This window comes from Alternaria metachromatica, assembly GCF_023757995.1.
Source record: "Alternaria metachromatica strain BMP 0045 chromosome Unknown scaffold_3, whole genome shotgun sequence".
NCBI lineage: Eukaryota > Fungi > Ascomycota > Dothideomycetes > Pleosporales > Pleosporaceae > Alternaria > Alternaria metachromatica.
In genome coordinates this window covers 575,229-593,092 of record NW_026055494.1, presented here as the reverse complement: position 1 = coordinate 593,092, position 17,864 = coordinate 575,229, and the positions used below count along the sequence as shown (strand labels likewise).

General features: G+C 53.1%; 6 protein-coding genes across 6 annotated transcripts; 3 read left to right on the top strand and 3 right to left on the bottom strand.

Annotated features, from left to right (window-relative positions):
- Positions 1–251: 251 nt before the first annotated feature.
- J4E83_001857 (uncharacterized protein) lies at positions 252–2,927 on the top strand (the record flags this gene model as incomplete). The annotated part of the gene is made up of 3 exons (XM_049328810.1): positions 252–413; positions 849–1,849; positions 1,901–2,927. The coding sequence occupies 3 exons, from the start codon at positions 252–254 to the stop codon at positions 2,925–2,927; spliced, it is 2,190 nt and encodes a 729-aa protein (XP_049191782.1).
- Positions 2,928–5,690: 2,763 nt separating this feature from the next.
- Positions 5,691–6,562, top strand: J4E83_001856 (uncharacterized protein; the record flags this gene model as incomplete). Its single annotated transcript, XM_049328809.1, has 4 exons — positions 5,691–5,731; positions 5,776–5,886; positions 5,984–6,355; positions 6,409–6,562. The coding sequence occupies 4 exons, from the start codon at positions 5,691–5,693 to the stop codon at positions 6,560–6,562; spliced, it is 678 nt and encodes a 225-aa protein (XP_049191781.1).
- Positions 6,563–6,989: 427 nt separating this feature from the next.
- Positions 6,990–8,149, bottom strand: J4E83_001855 (uncharacterized protein; the record flags this gene model as incomplete). Its single annotated transcript, XM_049328808.1, has 4 exons — positions 6,990–7,187; positions 7,248–7,814; positions 7,880–8,040; positions 8,092–8,149. 4 exons carry the CDS (start codon positions 8,147–8,149, stop codon positions 6,990–6,992), a joined length of 984 nt encoding a protein of 327 aa, XP_049191780.1.
- A 788-nt stretch (positions 8,150–8,937) lies between these two features.
- Positions 8,938–9,685, bottom strand: J4E83_001854 (uncharacterized protein; the record flags this gene model as incomplete). Its single annotated transcript, XM_049328807.1, has 4 exons — positions 8,938–9,029; positions 9,079–9,282; positions 9,331–9,450; positions 9,508–9,685. The coding sequence occupies 4 exons, from the start codon at positions 9,683–9,685 to the stop codon at positions 8,938–8,940; spliced, it is 594 nt and encodes a 197-aa protein (XP_049191779.1).
- Positions 9,686–10,167: 482 nt separating this feature from the next.
- J4E83_001853 (uncharacterized protein) lies at positions 10,168–14,156 on the top strand (the record flags this gene model as incomplete). The annotated part of the gene is made up of 6 exons (XM_049328806.1): positions 10,168–10,177; positions 10,228–11,199; positions 11,256–11,310; positions 11,365–11,848; positions 11,915–12,458; positions 12,505–14,156. The coding sequence occupies 6 exons, from the start codon at positions 10,168–10,170 to the stop codon at positions 14,154–14,156; spliced, it is 3,717 nt and encodes a 1,238-aa protein (XP_049191778.1).
- A 382-nt stretch (positions 14,157–14,538) lies between these two features.
- On the bottom strand, positions 14,539–15,951 carry J4E83_001852 (uncharacterized protein; the record flags this gene model as incomplete). Its single annotated transcript, XM_049328805.1, has 1 exon — positions 14,539–15,951. The coding sequence occupies one exon, from the start codon at positions 15,949–15,951 to the stop codon at positions 14,539–14,541; it is 1,413 nt and encodes a 470-aa protein (XP_049191777.1).
- Between the last annotated feature and the right edge of the window lie 1,913 nt (positions 15,952–17,864).

The window sequence follows — 17,864 nt, the reverse complement described above, 5'->3', positions numbered from 1 at the left end:
GAACCTCACCTCCGACTTTCACTCCGCATCACGGCAAGCCTCGGTGACGTCCTGGCAAGCTTCAGACGCGATACCCCCATCAACTCAAAGTCGCCACGCGTCAAAACAGCTCCAATACCACTTGCGACCCAGGAGCGACCACCGGGAGACGTTTCCGGCCCTCCATGCACATTGCGACCCGTCTCCACCCAGCCTCGAGGTGAAGGAGCTGCTCCCTGCCGACGTAGAAGAGAAGGAACAACACCACAACCATGTCAGGGCCCCCTCAAGGGCCCGGGCCTGTGAGGCAAATGAGCGTGGGAAATGGACCGCCCAGCGCAGGTTTACCACCACACAACGCCATGCCTCCACAAGGGGGACCTCCGCCGCCAGGTGCCTCGGGGCCGCAATCGCAGCAAAACTTAAATCAGATTGTAGGTACAACATTTTCTCTCTCACTGCAGTCGTGTTTGCTATTGTCAGGGTTTGCACAATTGCGGCGGGTGAAGGCGCATTGTCCGCGCGGTCTCTGGCCGTCGCGTTTCGTGAAAGAAAGCTGTCCTTGGCCGTATTCTCGACTTACACTCCCGTCTGCCTTGCGCGATCCCGTTTTCAAGTCGCGCGCACTTTTTCGCTACGTCTACCACGACAGAACTCTCATACTGCGACTGTTGCATTCCTCGCGCGCTCTGCCTCCTACCCTCCCATCTTCGTAAAGTCAGCCAAATATGAACGCATCGGCGTACGGAAAGAGTTATGCGACCAACAACGGTGGCCACACCTCGGTACTGCGCACTTGAAGCATTGATTGCTGCTTGACATCATGTAGATGATCGTGATTTAAAAGGCTGTTGCTGACATTCATGCAGGTACTGGAGTACCTCTCTAAAAAGGGATATGTCCGCACCGAGGCGATGCTTCGAAAAGAGTCTGAACCGCAGACTAACGGCCAATCCCTCGTAGCGCAAAGCACCGAAGCGGGCGGCGCGAGATACACAAAAGCATTCGAGCTCCTTCGCAAATACACCGAAGACAACCTGGATTTGTACAGACCAGAGTTGCGGAAGCTGCTGTGGCCTGTTTTCGTCTACTCGTACCTCGACATGGTGCGCGACTTCTACACCAAGGATGCGGAAACCTTCTTCGCGACGTATCAGGGTCTTTTCGAGCGCGACCACGACGAAGATATCAAAACACTTCGCCAGGTCCGGTTACAAGCACATTTGCAGGAGAGCCGCATCGCAAAGCTATACATCGACAACAAATACCGCATCACGCTGACGACAATGCCCTTCTTCAATCTCATTCAGTTCCTCGAGTCGAAGCATTTTGACGGCGGTTCGACAATCATAGACGTGATCCGGGAACACCTGAACATCGTGACCGTCGACCGAACGGCCACGGCCGAGAAGAGTATAGCAGCAATCCTTGCAAGTGGACATGGCGAAGACGAGCTTCCAGCAGAAGACGAAGGTATCCCAGGACACGCCCCAGGCCATCCCCTCACTGCGCGCCATGATCCGGAAGCTGAGGCTGCCCGTATAAGGCTGCAGCTAGGCGCATACCCACAAGAGGCAGATCTGCAGGAAGATGTCCGCGCAGCTTTACAGGACGAGGATGCTAAAAGCGCGCCAAGACCGGGACAAGCAAGCTTAGTAGAGGAGTTCGAGCAACGCATAAAACAGGAGCCAACAGAAGACGGACCCTCGCGGGAGTTTGTTCCTCTGCCGCCTTCACTTGCGCGCGACGTCTCCATGGAGGTTCAGAAGATCATCGAGCACCGAGATCGCTACAAGATGGAAGGCAGAACAGGCGGCGTTGGCCCAGCTGTCAGCGTCACCATGTACACCTTCCATAACACCTACGACAGGTAAGTTCACTCGTCATTCTGTCTCAGAAAATGTAGCTGACCCAATGATAGCATCAACTGTATTGACTTCTCTGGTGACAATCAGCTTGTCGCGGCCGGCATGAACGAGTCTTACATACGGGTCTGGTCCATGGACGGCAGTCCACTCACCTCTCCAAACGATGCGCCAGACGCACAACCGACGTCTTCAAGGCGGCTCGTCGGCCACTCGGGTCCAGTCACTGCAGTGGCCTTCTCACCTTCCACAGCAAACCCATATCCATCCGGACCACCAACAAATTCAGAATGCCTGCTTTCATGTTCAGAAGACAAAACAGTCCGACTTTGGTCACTAGACACATATACATGTCTTGTAGCCTATCGCGGGCACGATAATCCAGTCTGGGATCTGCAATGGGGACCTTATGGACACTACTTCCTCACTGGTTCAAATGATCGCACCGCACGCTTGTGGTCAACAGATCACATTGAACCTCTACGCATCTATGTTGGTCACGACAATGACGTTGACTGCGTTACTTTTCATCCCAATAACCTTTACATCTTCACCGGTTCTTGCGACCGCACGGTACGCATGTGGCACATCGCCGGTGGCAACTGTCTACGCCTCTTCACGGGCCACACCGGCAACGTGACCGCCATAGCATGTTCTCCCGACGGCAGGACGCTTGCCTCCGCCGACGATGCAGGTAACATCATCCTCTGGACTCTTGAGACTGGACGAAGGCGGAAGCGCATGCGAGGTCACGGCAAGGGTGGTATTTGGTCGCTTTCCTGGAGTGTGGAATCGAGCGTTCTCGTCTCAGCCGGAGCGGACAAGACAGTCCGTGTCTGGGATGTGCTCCAAGAGACCAGTGACAAGGCCGCTGATGGCGTGGCTGCGAAGGCGGACGGTGCTATGACGACCAAGGGCGCGAGTGGAACTACAGTGACAGGAAAGAAAGCCAGCAAGGAGACCGGTGTCTCGGCAGACCAGATCAGCGTATTTCCGACCAAGGACAGTCCCGTGTACAAGGTGCAGTTCACTAGAATGAACCTGGTACTTGCTGGTGGTGCGTATTTGCCGACACGTCAGTAGCGTCTGGCACTGAGCTAGGTTTTTGGGTGTCCATACACGTATTGGCACATCCGGGCGTTTTGGGTCAAAAGCATCAAGATGACAAGCTACAGTATACCCGCATGTATGTAGAATCTCATTCTTCTAATTACATCTTCCATCTGATCCTTCTGGTCTTTGCATATGAGTTTGAACAGCACTTGGTCGTTTGGCAACAGTCCTACCCATCATCGGGGTGAAGGTCCGCTCATATGCAACAGTGCAGCTTCCCTATCCGCAATCGCGCTTGTAGTACGGGTTGCGATAGACCTGTCATGACGTAGCTGTAGTCTCATCCGCTTCGGTGGCTTCCGGTGTTGTTGCCCTTGCTGTCCGAATCAATTTGTCATGAATTTTGAATTTTTTGCAATACACGAATAATTCCAGCTTTTAACGCTTTCTCCCACGAGTAAATTCACGAAAAAACAGGCCCTCCGCCTACCTGCGGGTTACGAGAAGCTTAACTAATAGTCTTAGGCTAAAAGGCCTAGAGACGAGCTACAAATAAAAAAAATTTTAACAAATTGTTAGAAGACACTTCTACAATAAGAACTACAAAACTCTATAAGCTCTTTTAGGCCTAAAGATATAGCTAAAGCTATAGAATTTAGTTGTAGTAGCGAGAGAGGAATCTATAGACGCACCTTAAGTTAAAATGCTGTTCTAATCTCTGCTTCTTTCTCTTACACTCTATTGCCTAGAACTCTAGGTTAGTACTTTCTCTTGTCTCGCTGCTCTTACTAACTCTAAAGCTTTAAAATAACTACATTTAACGATGTCTACTAGATCTTCCTCTTTACTAACGCTTCTAGTGGTTCTAAGACCGTGTCGATAGACGGCGTTAATTACCTAGCTAACTTTATTAACAAAGAGCTCTATAAGCTAAGCCTTCTCTATATAGTTAGGCTAGACAGTAATTTAGCAGCAGAAGTCACGCTAGCAGGCGTAATTAACACTGTTATATTTACTAATAGTAAGACGTTCTAGGCTAAGGTTAACCGCCTAAGAGCTCTTTGTCTTCTAATAGTGGCTCTTACAAGACTCTAGAACGCGATTAAGATTAATAATAGTAATATTGTACTAGCGAGGCTGTATATTAGTTAATAAATTAATGCGATTGTAAGAATGCGGGAAAGGATTAGGTTTAATATTAAGATGCGGGCGGGCGAAAAGGCGTTTATAGACGTGCTGTTTAGCAACAAGAACCTTGCTTAGATATTGAGAGTGTTAAGTAAGATTACTCTAGTCTTAATAGTTAAGCGCGTGTAAGATTAAAGACAGCGGCGGCAGCGAATAATAATAATAAGAAGGGCTTTACTAGGCGCAATCTTGTGTTATGTATTGCTGCAAGGAACTAAAGGAACGAATTGTCGAATTTAATTAAAATTAGAACGAATATGGACAACATTACCCTAATACTAGAGTACTAATGCAATGCGACCATCAATTTGTCATGACCTGGGAGCACCTTCCCAATCTCACCCCCGAAGCTTCTCACGGCGGTCACCCATCCCTTGGCACTCGTGCCTCCCCGATAAAGCCCATCGCCCAGTGTTTATCATCTCTCTTCTGCACCCAGCTTCCTACACTCGTTTACCACACTCCTTTTCGCCCCTCCGTCAGCAACTGGCCTGCTCCTTTGGTCATCTTGCTCACCTCTGCCCATCTGGTGCACTCTTCAATCTCATCTCACCACAGCCGCCAGCTCGACGCTTGACATGAAGGTCACTCAGCTTGCCGCCCTCTTCGGGGGTACTGCTCTTGCAGTCCAGCCTCTTGCAGCTCCTCGTAAGTTAACTTCACGCATTTCCTTCAGTATCATTGTTACCTCAATCGCTATCTGGCTGTTCAAACAACTCTGACACGTCAACAGGTGTCGAGCGTGCCCTCACCGATACCCACTCCACGGTCATTATGGTTACGTCAACCCACCTGATCCAGGAGATCTGCACCGACATTGCGAGCTGCCCTCCCTATACCACCACTGCTGAGACATCTGTTGTCTATGTCACTGCAACAACCACGATCTGTCTACTTTCTTCGACGCCTCCTGGGTATGGGCCACCTCCAACTACGGCTGCTCCTTCATCAGTTGCTAGCTCCGCCTACCCCACCAGTTCCGCGGGCATCTCTGTCAGCCTCATCTCAGGGTCTCAAATCTTCCCAGGTGGCTCTGAATATCCCAGTGGCTCTGCTCCCCAGACGAGTGCTCTGCCAACAGGTATTTCCCCATCCAGCGCATATGCTACGCCTCCTAGCGTGAGTGTGGTGCTCCCATCAGGATCTCCAAGCACTGGAGTCACGATCGTCACAGATGTATTGCCTTCAACCGGAGCAAGCAGTGTCGTCGTGGTTCCTTCATCTACCAACACCAACGCCATTAGCAATTCATATCCCGCTTCATCAGCTGGGCCTAGTTCCATTGGCTCTTCAAATGGATATGTCGCACCTCCGGGCAGCTCCCTGGTCTCATCACCCACTAACCCAGGTCCCGTGAACCCTGGTAGCTCAGCGGTCTCCAGCATGTCATACACAGGCTCTACTTTCCCAGCTAGCTCAGCAGCTCCACCTGTCAGCAACACGGATGCAGTTCCTACGTCCATAGGTACCCCCTCGTCAGGGCCAAGCTCTGGTAACCCAGCCACTCCTTCAACACCAGGCTACGTACCGTCCGGCTCATCCGTGCCACCGAGCAGCAATACGGATTATGTGCCCACGTCTCCGGGAGCCGCCTCCACCGGCTCAATGTCGAGTGGCTATGTCGTGCCGCCAGCTAGCTCAGCTGGGTTAGCAAGCTCTATCACAGATGCCGTACCGACTTCCATCACAGTCTCATCGCCCGCAAGTCCATACCCAAGTGGACCAACAGTGTCATCGAGCTACTCGGCTGCCCCATCTCGCCCTGCTGGACCGTCTTCCAGTGGATACCTCGTGCCATCAGGTAGTTCAACTGCACTGACAAAGTCCAACACGGATGCTGTACCTACTTCTCTTACAGCTTCTTACCCAAGTGCCAGCTCTGCTATACCCTCTGGAAGCCCTTCAGCCGGACCTTCATCGAGCAACTACTTTGCCCCACCTGGAAGCTCTATCGAAGCTGCTCCGACATACACAGGCGGAGATTCTACATCTTCTACCGCCACAGGATCCTCGGGTACCGCCTCTGGCACGAACTCAGCGTCATTGTCTACTACTCCTGGTTACCCAAGCCCCTCGCCCACAACAGGTCCTGTATCCACGGTCATCGATAGCACTATTAGGATTACGAGCTATCAGACACAGACTCTCATTTCGTACATCACGGCAGGGCCTTCAGACGTGCCTGGCAATGACACCAACACCAACACCAATACGCAAGCTATCCCGACCAGCGTCCCTTCAGGTGTCTCTGGTGGTCCCTCTGGATCTGGGTACGTCTTAATGATTCTTGATACTTTCTATATTCACTGACCGGTCTTTGCAGTTATCCCTACCCATCTGGCGGCATCAACGGCACGATTGTTGCCCCCTACCCCAGCTACATCGAAGTGCCCATCAACACCGGCCATGTCGTCGGTGCCGGAAAGAGTTCCCTCGCGGCTATTGTCGTTGCTCTCGTCTTCGCTCACTTTGCATAAGCCAAAGCGTGGCTCTCTCATCGGTCTCTTTCTGTCGTGAAGGAGATGCGCTGTTGTTGAAGGAGGTCGACATGGTGAGACATTCTTGCATCGCGTATAGCGTTTAGCATGGAGCGTTCCAACTCTGTCCACATACCTACAATGTGGGCCTGACGAGGTCAAGGGAAGTGGTATGATCTTTTTAGGGAGTGTTCTTTAAGCCAGACAGGGTTTTCCTCACATGTACTACCAGTTACACGGCCGCAACAGATCAGCATGCATGTAATATACAACACTTTTTACTTCGGCCATTAACAAAGATCTTCGTTGCACTGTGATGTCTTCTCAGAATTTGTCATGATTGAAACAAGCCAGAAAGCCGCAGTGGCTAGAGTGTACGCCAAGGTTGAGAGACCTGTTACATGGCTATGTTGATGGTCGGTTTCCGTCACCGTACACCGAAGGCCTTCAGGGTATCATCCGGGCTCTCATTCTCGTCCCCGGGTATGCTCTCATTCCACGCGTCTTCAGATATGCGCCCGGCTTCAGGTAGCAGACTGAAGTGCGGACTTGGCCCGGCCTTCAACCACTTGAAGTCGTCGATTTGATCCCACTGATTTGGCGATTGTTCGATCTCCGGTGTCGTCTATACGGTCGTTAGCGAAGTTTACACAGCAAAGACTGCAAGTACCAGGAGAAGACTAACATATACACTAGGCAACGGCGCAAACCTCAGGCCCTCACAGTCCTCAAAGATCGGCCGACTCGTACTATGTAGATATACATCCACGTTCTTGCTCCCATGCATGCGAAACTGCCGACACGCCGTCACTATGATGCTGTTGGAGACATCGGTGATGTGTATTGCGCCTGCGACTTGGCCGGTTATTATGAGCGACGAGCTTATGGAGCGGAGGTAGAGGGCAGCGAAGGGCGCGTTTGCTTTCGTTGGGGCGCTGAGATCGACGATGCAGTGGGTGAGGTGGGACACTGTCGGTGAACTTGTTTCGTGGGGAGATGAAGGGAGGGTTATACGGGCGTGGGATTTCCAGGAGAGCGCTGACGGAGAAGAGTCGTGTTGCGTTGTGTCGTGCTGCTGTTGTTGCTGTGATGGTGGTGTTTGTTCCGATGCGGAGGACGGTTTCGCGCTCGATGTATCCGGTGCAGCGTCTGGTTTCGCGATATCCTTTCTTCTGTTCTTGAAACTGAATTTCTTGGGTGGATCGAAGCTGTTCCTCACTTCTGACAGCTTCTCGCTCAAACGCTTGATCGTCTATACACTTTCTTGTCAGCCTCCAGCTCATCTCATGGCTTCGCTGTTTTCGGTATATGACACACCTCGCTGTACGTCCGTTGATCATACGCCGGAAGATAGCTCGAGGCGTCCTGGACATCGAGGGCTACTCGGTTTATGCCGGCCAGGCAGTTGTCTATTGCTTCACTGCGCTCGCCGCCGGATGTGGATACGGAAGAGAGGTTTTCGATTTGCGCGCGAAGTGCTGAGTGTGTTAGTCAAGGCGCATGCTGTGGTGGATATGTGGGAGACGGACTTGCGACATCTTGGTTGAACTGGCGGTAGAAGGTCTCTTTGAGGTTGGACTCGGCCATTGCGCGTCGGGTGTTGTCGCGACGTCAAGGTAGTTGAGGACTGAGGTTTGATATTCGCCAGCCGTATTCCTGTCTTTGGCATGCGTTGAGCCTCGAAGTTCTTCGGTGAGATGTTCACGCGTCGGTGGGTTGGTTAGTGGGGTTGAAAGAGACGCGCATGGTGCGCGCGAAAAACCGCAACATGGTGAAGACCAATGAAGTACAGAAACTACGAGCTTAGGTGACAGTCTGGCAATGCAACAGGTCGACAATGCAGAGGTTTTTGTGTCACCGATTCCAATTACTAGTAGAACCAGATTGAGGGTCGAAAGGTGCGACATCATCGAACTGGTGGGATGCGCGCTACCCCGCATTTCACCAATAGCGTCTCGTGCATTGTCAGATGTATGGATCTTTGAGGCATGGCGATTATCCGAAATACATTACTTGAACTGGAGGAATCCAAGCATCACTATAAGCTCTCCACACATCGGGCAGAACCCTTGTCTAATGCACAATATTAGTCGGCCTGCAGCAGAAGCGATGAGATGGGTTTTATCCTTGCGCGCAACTGCAGTAGAGTCCTTGCCTTAGCTCGGCACTATAGAATTCCGTCATCTGATAGTAGAGACGAATATTCGATGTCGTTGAAGCAGACTAAGATGAGAGGGCTGACGCCATGCATTGATCTTGGGGGCGAAGAAGAGTCTTGATAAAGTCTTCGATTGTTTGAGGTATATACACGAGCCAGATGTGGCCCAGGTTTGTGTGGTGTTTGCGTTGTGACTCCAAGGAAATGTGTAATGCTTCTAAGCGGCTTCTTGCGCTGCCTTGACGTCGACGCCGTACTTCTCCAACAGTCGTTGCCGCCTCCTCTCTTCGTATCCGGGTCCGTAAATTCCTGGTAAAGTCAGCTTCAGCAGGAGTGTGTTGGCCCTTATTGGACATACCTCGTCCCTCGCCCAATTGCTGCAGAGTCTCGGACATTGGCCGCCTGCGCACCTTCTTCAGCTCTTCCCTGCGCTCAACCTCGCCATCGTCATCGACCTGGTCGCGAATGTCTCCAATACCGCGCATTCCAGCAGTGTAACGGTAGGCAGTGAGGACCGTGGAGAAGCATACTCCGGCACCGAGCATGAATGGAAGGCTTCGCCCTATGAACTGTTAGTACCGACGTATGTATCGGTCCTGAGCATGCGTACTGGCAACACCGACACCGCATCCAGCCACGAAACCGGCAACCGCCTCGCTGTAGCAGTCATCCTTTTGTCGCAGGTTGCTGGTCGCGTCCAGTGTGAATTGGTAGGCGGCTCCCACACCGGCTACACGTCAATTAGCTTCGTTCCGATGCATTTTCCTGCAATTGACCTGGTACGGACCGTATAGCGCGATTATGCCTCCCGACCGGGTAAGGATGCCCATGGCTCCGACATTCTGCTTCCGGAGAGTGTTCTGAACACCGGCGATGATGGCGCCGGCGGCCGTGGTCTGCAGCGTCGTGTTCGCAGTGTTGGAGAGAGCGTCCCGCGGGTGGTAGGTGACGTATTGGTCGGCCATGGCGGGCGAATTGGGCGTGGGTGTCGTCTTGGGAGCTCTATGGACGTTGTTGAAGTCGGCAGCGGGAAGATGCGCCAGACCATAAGCGTCTTGGCGCTCAGGGCTCAAGCGGCGGCGGGCGGGCACTGGCTGCATCATCGCGCGCCGCGTCGTCGAGCTGTCGCAGTGAATGCCGCGAGCCCGTGTGCCTCGCCGCTTGTACCGTTGCGGTCTTGTGTTTTCATGTGCGTAGTTGCATGCGTCAGGGCTATTCACGTGGGCTAGCTGTCTTGTTCTTCCTGAATCTAGCACTGTAGTGCTTCTACTAGGCGGTCGCCGCCCACGATGCTCTGTCTGTAAACGCTTCAATCACACAGTAGCGACTACTCCCGTCTTCGCCCTTCTCCACCCATCTCGCCGTGCATGTTGTGCTGCCAGTAAACACTCCATTCTGTCATCCATAGTATACGCCACACTATTGCTCCCCACCGAACACAGCAGCTATGGCGCCCGGTACTTTGTCCACCCTCGTCCCACCAGCGTGTGCTAACCACGACTCACAGGCAAGACGGCGCCGCGGCTACTCCAGGACCTCTTCACATACGATCCGCGACACGAAGAACGGGCCGGCCGGAACTTGTTGACGAGTGCCCCGCCGCAACACGACAGCAAAGCCCCAGCAGTCGCCGCCGTACCCTTCAGGAACTGCCGCCACATCTTCTTCACCAAGCCTGAGCAGTCGCAGTTGCCGGTTGCAGGCGAAGACGCAACCCCGAATACCACATACAAGGTCGCCTCATACTGCAACAAGTGTCGCTGGCATGTCGATGTGCGTGTCGACCACCGCACCGATGCCACCAAGATCAAGTCGTGTGGGAAGGGAAATGAGGACTATGCCTTGCACCACTTCCTCTACGAAGGAGAAGACAGCTCGAGTGGCACCGGTGGAATCGAGGCTCAGCTGCGCCCGCGCACCTACACTTTCCGCTGCACTGCGCCCGAGTGCTCAGTCAGGGTACGGATTAGCATGAAGCCGCCATGCTTCTCGGAGCAGGACATTGTCACTTTGACCGACCAGGCACAGCTCAGGAGACGATGGGAAGCAGCGAAACAGATCGCCGGCGACCGGGCAGACGCAAACATGGCGCGGAAGGTCGATGCTCCTGATTACCTGAATACATACCTACAGGATTCGTTGAAGCCCGCGAAGGGCAAGGCGCGCATCCCCTTGTTGAACAAGAAGTTTCTCAAGACCTTCGGTAGGGACTGCGACTCGATATTACGGCGCCTGGGCTTCGAGAACCGCCAGGAAGAGGAAGAGGATGCCATCGTAGAAGTCTGGTATCTCCCTAGGCCCGACGAAGCGGCATCTCCTCTCGAATCGACGCTGCGCAACAAGATCGAGGACGCTCGCTACGAGCTGAATACATTAATACTTAGCATGCCGGAGAATGAACGAGTGGGCTGCAGACACCAGCCCATGTATCCCACACCGTCCCGAGTCGATATGGAGAGAGCGTTAGCATGCGCGGATTGTATGTCCATATACGCCCCGCTTGTTACACAATGTGGACACTGACAAGCTGCACAGACGCTAAGGCGAAGGGACGGGAGACACGCAGTACAAACCACGAAGAAGATCATCCGTATGTGCCCCGCTTTCACCTTCACCGGTGTTCCTGTTTACTGACGACATGTAGTTACTACGCTAGTCTAGGCGCCGTCGGTGACTTCGACGACGCTTTAATCCTGTTCGCCTTCTCTCGACAAGGCGCTGTCGATATCGAGAACAAGGCTTACTACTTCGAATGCTTGCAGGATCTCGCTGCCGGCCGCCAAAGTGAGATGCTTCAGATGCAGGTTGCTTTGTTGGCCTCACAGGGTCTCACTAGCAAACGCGATACCGAGCGTGCCTACCAGTACTTTGGGATCGATCCAACCCACGCAAACGTGATAGGCGACGATCATATCATAGGATGTTTCCGGTCGCGGCTAGCCGATGTCAGCGTTATACAGGCTGAGGAGGCACGAAAGCAACTGCGAGTTCTCGGAGACGTGCGTGACAGCGACAGGATACGGTCAGAGGCTTCTGGATCTATCGAGACGTACGAGCAGGCCATGGCGTTCTTCGATCTTGAGCTTGGTGTAGCCGACGATTTCATCCCGACCATGTATTCGCTAAAGGTACCGTGCACGTCGGGTCCCGACATGACTTGTTTGTTGTTCTGACGATTGCTAACACTCAAATAGACTCAGGACAGCCCCGCAAGCATAGAAACCGCAAGGAAAGCCCTGGATATCATAGCAGATGCGCGCAACAGCGAACGACTGCGACAGTTCGCCAAGTTCGGGGCAATGAGCGAGCCTGAAATGGACCTCGGTGAAGCCTACGCCCTTTTCCAGCAACCAGACAGGACCGTCAAGCTCGAACTTGCAGTTTTGGGCTCTCTAGTCAGCACCTACGATATTGGCTCCAGCGAACGAGCGCGCATGGAGACAGCATATAAACTTATCGAGAACGACCAGTCACAGAGGTTTGGCGACAACCACGTCAACCCCTCCCCAGCCAGGAGGAACAAATACCCCCTCGATTCATGGCCGGTTGGGCTCCGCAATATCGGTAATACCTGCTATCTCAACAGCGTTCTCCAATTCCTGTTCACCATCAAGCCCTTGAGAGATCTCATTCTTAATTGCGAGAAATACCTACAAGATCTCTCTCCAGAAAGCTTGAAAAACAAGAAAGTTGGGCGCATGTGGGTCACAGCCGAAAGGGTTTTGACGGCACAGAAGTGTCAGTATGTCTTTCGTTACTTCAGATCGATGCTAACCTCGCGTAGTCGTCCGGGAGTTGCGGACTTTGTTTGAGCGCATGATCACCGCATCCACAGACACGGTACAGCCTGCCATAGACCTCGCTTCACTCGCACTATGCAAATCAGACAATCCCGCGGATCCAGTGGAGTCACCACCAGTAAACACTACCGACGGCGCAGGCTTGGGCACGATTGATGGAGCTGCGGTTAGTGGACCGATGCTTCCACCTGCTGTGATGCAGTCCGCTCCTGCAGAAGCTCCAGCCGGCTCAGCCGTGACTGGCGACAACACAAATCCTACAGACTCGGTCATGGAGAATGCTGATGCGGCGCCGATTACACCTGCTGATTCTGTCATGAACGACGACGTTGCAGCAGGCAAGAGCGAGGGCGATGTGCCTGCCCCACCAACACGGCCTCCGCCAATCCCACCACGGGCAGACCCTAAACCGGCCATCAAGCCTGCTGTCCAATCGATTTCGAGAATTGGTAGGATTGAGGAGAGCGCTCGACAACAGGATGCAGCAGAAGTCATGTCGAACATATTTGATCTCATTTCCTGTGCCATAACAGGTGACAGCATTCTGCGCGAAGGTGAGCAAGGAGACGCCATCAAGAACCTGTTCTTCGGCGACGTCACCACAGTAATGGAAAAGTCAGACGGCGTGCAGAAGGTTCAAGAGCTTCGAGACCATTTTCTTGTCGCCACTGGACAACGAGACCGCTCACTCTATGCCACCCTGGACGAAGACTTCGGTTTGGGTGAGATAGCGGATGGTGGCGGTATGCGATACGATTACGTTGAAAAGGCTGCGCCCATCCAGATCATAAACGTGAAGCGGCTACAGTTCAAGGAGGGCAAGCCTGTATACGACCACTCGCACATCGGCCTGGAGAAAACGATGTATATGGATCGTTACTTGGCGAGAACACCGACACTAAGCGAAGCGCAGCTGCTAGAGCTTCGCAAAGCGCAATGGGCAAAACAGAAAGAGTTGCGAGAGCTAGATGCTAAGAGGACAAAGCTACAGACAACAGGCATTGAGGGCTTGAACCTCCCTGAATGTCTAGAGGCAACGAGCGACTTTGTCAACAGTCTGGCCACAGAGAAGTCAGAGCATGAACAACCGAGTTCGTCACAGGACTTCCTCCCGACTCCACCTCCAGAACTCTCTGATACGCTCCACACCCGTGCCGCCGACCTCGCTGCCGATCTGTCAGGCATCGACGACCAGATAACATTGCTGGAATCCAAAATCGACACAGTCTTCGAGGACTGCAACTCCGTGCCCTACCGTCTCCATGCTGTCTTTACCCACCGCGGTGACGTCAGAAGTGGTCATTACTGGATTTACATCTACGACTTCCACAAGGATGAGTGGAGAGTCTACAACGACGAGAATGTAGATCAAGTTGAGCAGGAGAGCGTAGTGCTCGACAAGGAGGAAGCACACCGCCCGAAGGTCAGCACAGGTGTCGTGTACATAAGAGCCGATCTTGTGGACGACTATACCGAGGCCGTGTGCCGCCAGCCTGAGAAGACCGAGGAGGATACCCAGAAGGATATTGAGATGAAGGATGTTACTTTCGACGACGATTCTAACGATGAGATGCCCGCGTTGGAGCCGGTAGACTTGAAGGATGTGCCTGTCATCGACGGAGTGGAGAAGGAGTAAGCTCTCTTCTATTCTGAGCCCCTGCTCCTATCTTCCTCTTTCCAAGTTACCGGTTGCTGATTAGACTCTTCTATTAGCATTACTCCTCCGGCAAAGAGAAAGGGGGTTCGATTGGAGTCTCCGCCCAAGAGGGGCAAAAACTATGAAGGCTTTGGACAGACCGATGAACCGGATGTGGGCCCGCGATGTGCGAGCCGACTTGAGCTACGTTGAGCGTATGCTGTGATACCGAGGAGTCGTGCTGGCAAGCATCTTGGTATCGGTAATGGGGCATGAATAGAATACGGGTAATGCATAACGATGAGTTCGAACTCATATGGGGAATTCTCGTGATATCATACATCTATGTGATACATCCGTCGTCTTACTTGAATTGAGAAGCTCACACAGCCTGCCTCTTCCTCCCACCGCCCCTACGCCAATTCCACAGCGCCTCCTGAGCAAACGTGCGTGCAGTCAGATGACCCCTCTCCTTATTCGCCTCTTCCGTCAACGTCTCAATCACCCGCCCTTCTTCAACGCACTGCCAAAGTCCGCCTGCAATGGCACTGCCAACATCCTCTTCCACCCACTCCTCTCCATCCTCGTCTTCCTCCACCTCTGGGTTCTTGGCTACCTTAGCCGGCCCATCAGTCGTTTGCTCCGTGCTCTCAACCCCGAATTCTCCTCTCCCTAATCTGTATAGGATACGACCCAGGGTTTGGTATGCGATGCACCGTTGACTCGCGACTTTACTCCGCGCCGTAACTGCGAGTTCAGGGATCGTGTAGCCTGCTGCCTCGGGAGCCTCGGCATGATGGTGGAGGCCCAGGTCGGTAGGTATAGATCGTGCGACGCTGGGTGCTAGCAAGTTGCCCGAGAAGTCGAAGCGCAGTTCGGCGGGGTTCAAGGCGGTTTGCGAGGGGTGGTAGGGCGATTTTGTGTCGGATGGGTCGATGGGCGACATCCATGATAGTGAGGAGGGGTCGTAGGGTAGCGTAGGGAAGTATTTCTCGTGTAGATTCTTCAGGAATGAGGGGTCGTTTGGGTCGAGGTCGGGTGGTTGTGGGGGTTGTGGGAAGTGTATTGAGTCGTTCGTATCGGGCATGGCTGTCGTTGTGGTGTTGTCGTCTGACGGGGGTTGCGCGGTGGGTATTGAGGTCGAGGCGGGCTGTGACGGCGCTTCGTTTTCGGGTTCTGGTGCTGCGAAGGAGACTTTCTTCGTGCTTGAAGTCTTTGGCTGAGGTTCTGGCTTGGCTTCGTCAGTCGCCGGGGTCGTTGTAGCAGCTGCTGCTGGCGGCTCTGTATCAAAGTCCTGCTCGTTGCTCCCTTGGTCAATGTTGGACCGCATGAGCAGCTTCTGCAGCAATGCTGGATTGAGACTTGACATGAGCTCTTGTCGCTCTTGCTCGATCTCCGCATCTGACATGGCTGCCAGCGTCTGCCTGTTCTCCTCATCTATTGCCCTTCTCTCCTCGTCCCTGTCCACACCGAATGCGCTCCGCGGCTTAGGCGCATCCTGCGTCGTTGCCGGTGCTTTCGGTGGCGCGGTAGCTTGTTGTTCCTTTGCGGCGCGTTGCTGTTTAAAGGCCGATACTCTCGGTACGCGTTTCTTGTGCGCCGGAAAACCATTCACATTCGGTTTGAACGAGGGCGCGACTGGGGGATTAGCTGGTGATGATTCGCGCTCTTGGATGTCGCCCACGAAAGTGGGGAACGACGGCATGGGGAGCTCATGCTGTTCTTCCTGATCCAGTTTCTCGACTGCGCCGGTATCGAAGTTTAAGTTTACGCGCTCTCCTCTTTGGAACTCCATGTTGACGGTAACGTGGTGGTGTTGAGGCGGCGCAAATGTTCCTCCTCGAAACTTTGGACTGCCGCTGGACCCTTGTACGCGGGGCGGCTGCTAGCGTGTTCTGATGGCCTTGCCTCGGGGCTTCTTCGATGTTCACGCGCGGGACTGAGCCTCCTACCCCACCACACTTCAAGCAGCAATGCCACGCATACATGCAGCAGATAGCATGAGAATCGCTATGAACTTTCGACATAATAAGGGCGCGTTTCCCTATTGTAGACGTCGTGATTATTACGCCGCCTCTGCCGAAACAACATCATGAACGCCATTGCCTCTGCACGCGATATCGACCTTCCAAGGGAGTCGAGAGCTCCTCCTTTTTGCATGCAATGCAAGAATTTGGCATCTCGCCTTACTGTCCCAGTCGGAGTGTGCAATGAGAGGCTAGCTGTCAGGAACGGGTCCGAGTGCCCGCTGTGTCTGTTCTTTGCTGCTATACTACACGGAAAGTGTTCGTCATCTACCGTTAGGAAATCAGCACGTTTTCGGCTTTTCGACTATCAAGGCCCGTCAACAGTTGGAGGACCTCGCGATCTCTCATTCCGGAACTACTACGTCCAATCAGAGGATTCTACTGTATCCCGCTTCATTCTCCCAGAGTCCGGACATGAGAACCTGCGATTCCGTACACTACCGAAGAACCTCATTGACTATCCTTTGCTACGAAAGTGGATTACGCACTGCAAGACCTACCACGGAGATGCATGTTCCCATCACGGCAAGACTTCTCAGCTGTGGGCTCCAGGAAGAACTGCACTCAAAGTCATCGACTGCAGGTCATTCAAGATAGTCGTGGCATCTCCAGGTGCGGAGTATGTTGCACTTAGCTACGTATGGGGTAAACCGACAGCTTCCAGCAAACACGACAGTGTCCTTAGCTGTGGCACTGCTGCGGAGAGCTTGATGAACCTGCCAGAAACGATCAAGGATGCAATGAAGGTCACCCTTAAGCTTGGCTACCGATATCTGTGGTGCGACAAGTGCGTAGGATTCATGTCAGAAAAATATCTGGAACATATGCTGACCATGACCGCCAAGGTATTGTTTTGACCAGCAGTCGGATCCGCATCAACTACAAAGCCAGCTATCTATGATGGCTATGATCTATTCTGCGGCAGCAGTGACCATCGTTGCTGCAGCTGGTGATCACTCGGATCATGGACTACCCGTTGTTGGTGGTCGAAGTCGGACTACGCCTCCTTCCATTCACTTGAATGGCACGACGTGGGTAGCAGGGCTAGACGACTTCAAAACACCCATTCGCGAATCACCTTGGTCCCAAAGAGCTTGGTGAGTTACCTTGTCTATACGTGTTCATCAGTACTGACCATGAACTCTTACCGTGCAGGACGTATCAAGAGGAGTTTTACTCACGCCTACAGCTCATCTTCACTGAGGAACAGGTTATCTTTGAGTGCAACACAATGAGCTGTTTCGAATCAGTCACCACGGAGAAGTCATCTGGTTCAACAGGTTTGTTTAGCGGGGGGAGCAGTGCCTATACACGAAGCACTTGGGATGATCCTTTCCGCGAGCATATCGTGCGCTATACGAAACGAGCATTGAGCTATCAATCGGACGTGCTAAACGCAATGCGTGGCCTCTTTCAGTCGTTCTCTACGCAAGACAACCCGTCTTATCAGTATTGGGGCATACCGTATACCATGACTGCCTGCACCGAGATCCAATCCAGGTCCAGGATGTGGTCTCATCTTTGGGCTCATGGGGCTCAGTTGGATGATGTAAAACATCAGCTCAATGCTGCGTTTTGCCGGGAACTATGCTGGGTCGTCAATCCGGAAACATCCACGAAAATTATCCGGCGAAAAGGCTTTCCTAGCTGGTCTTGGGCGGGCTGGATTGCTCCTGTTCTG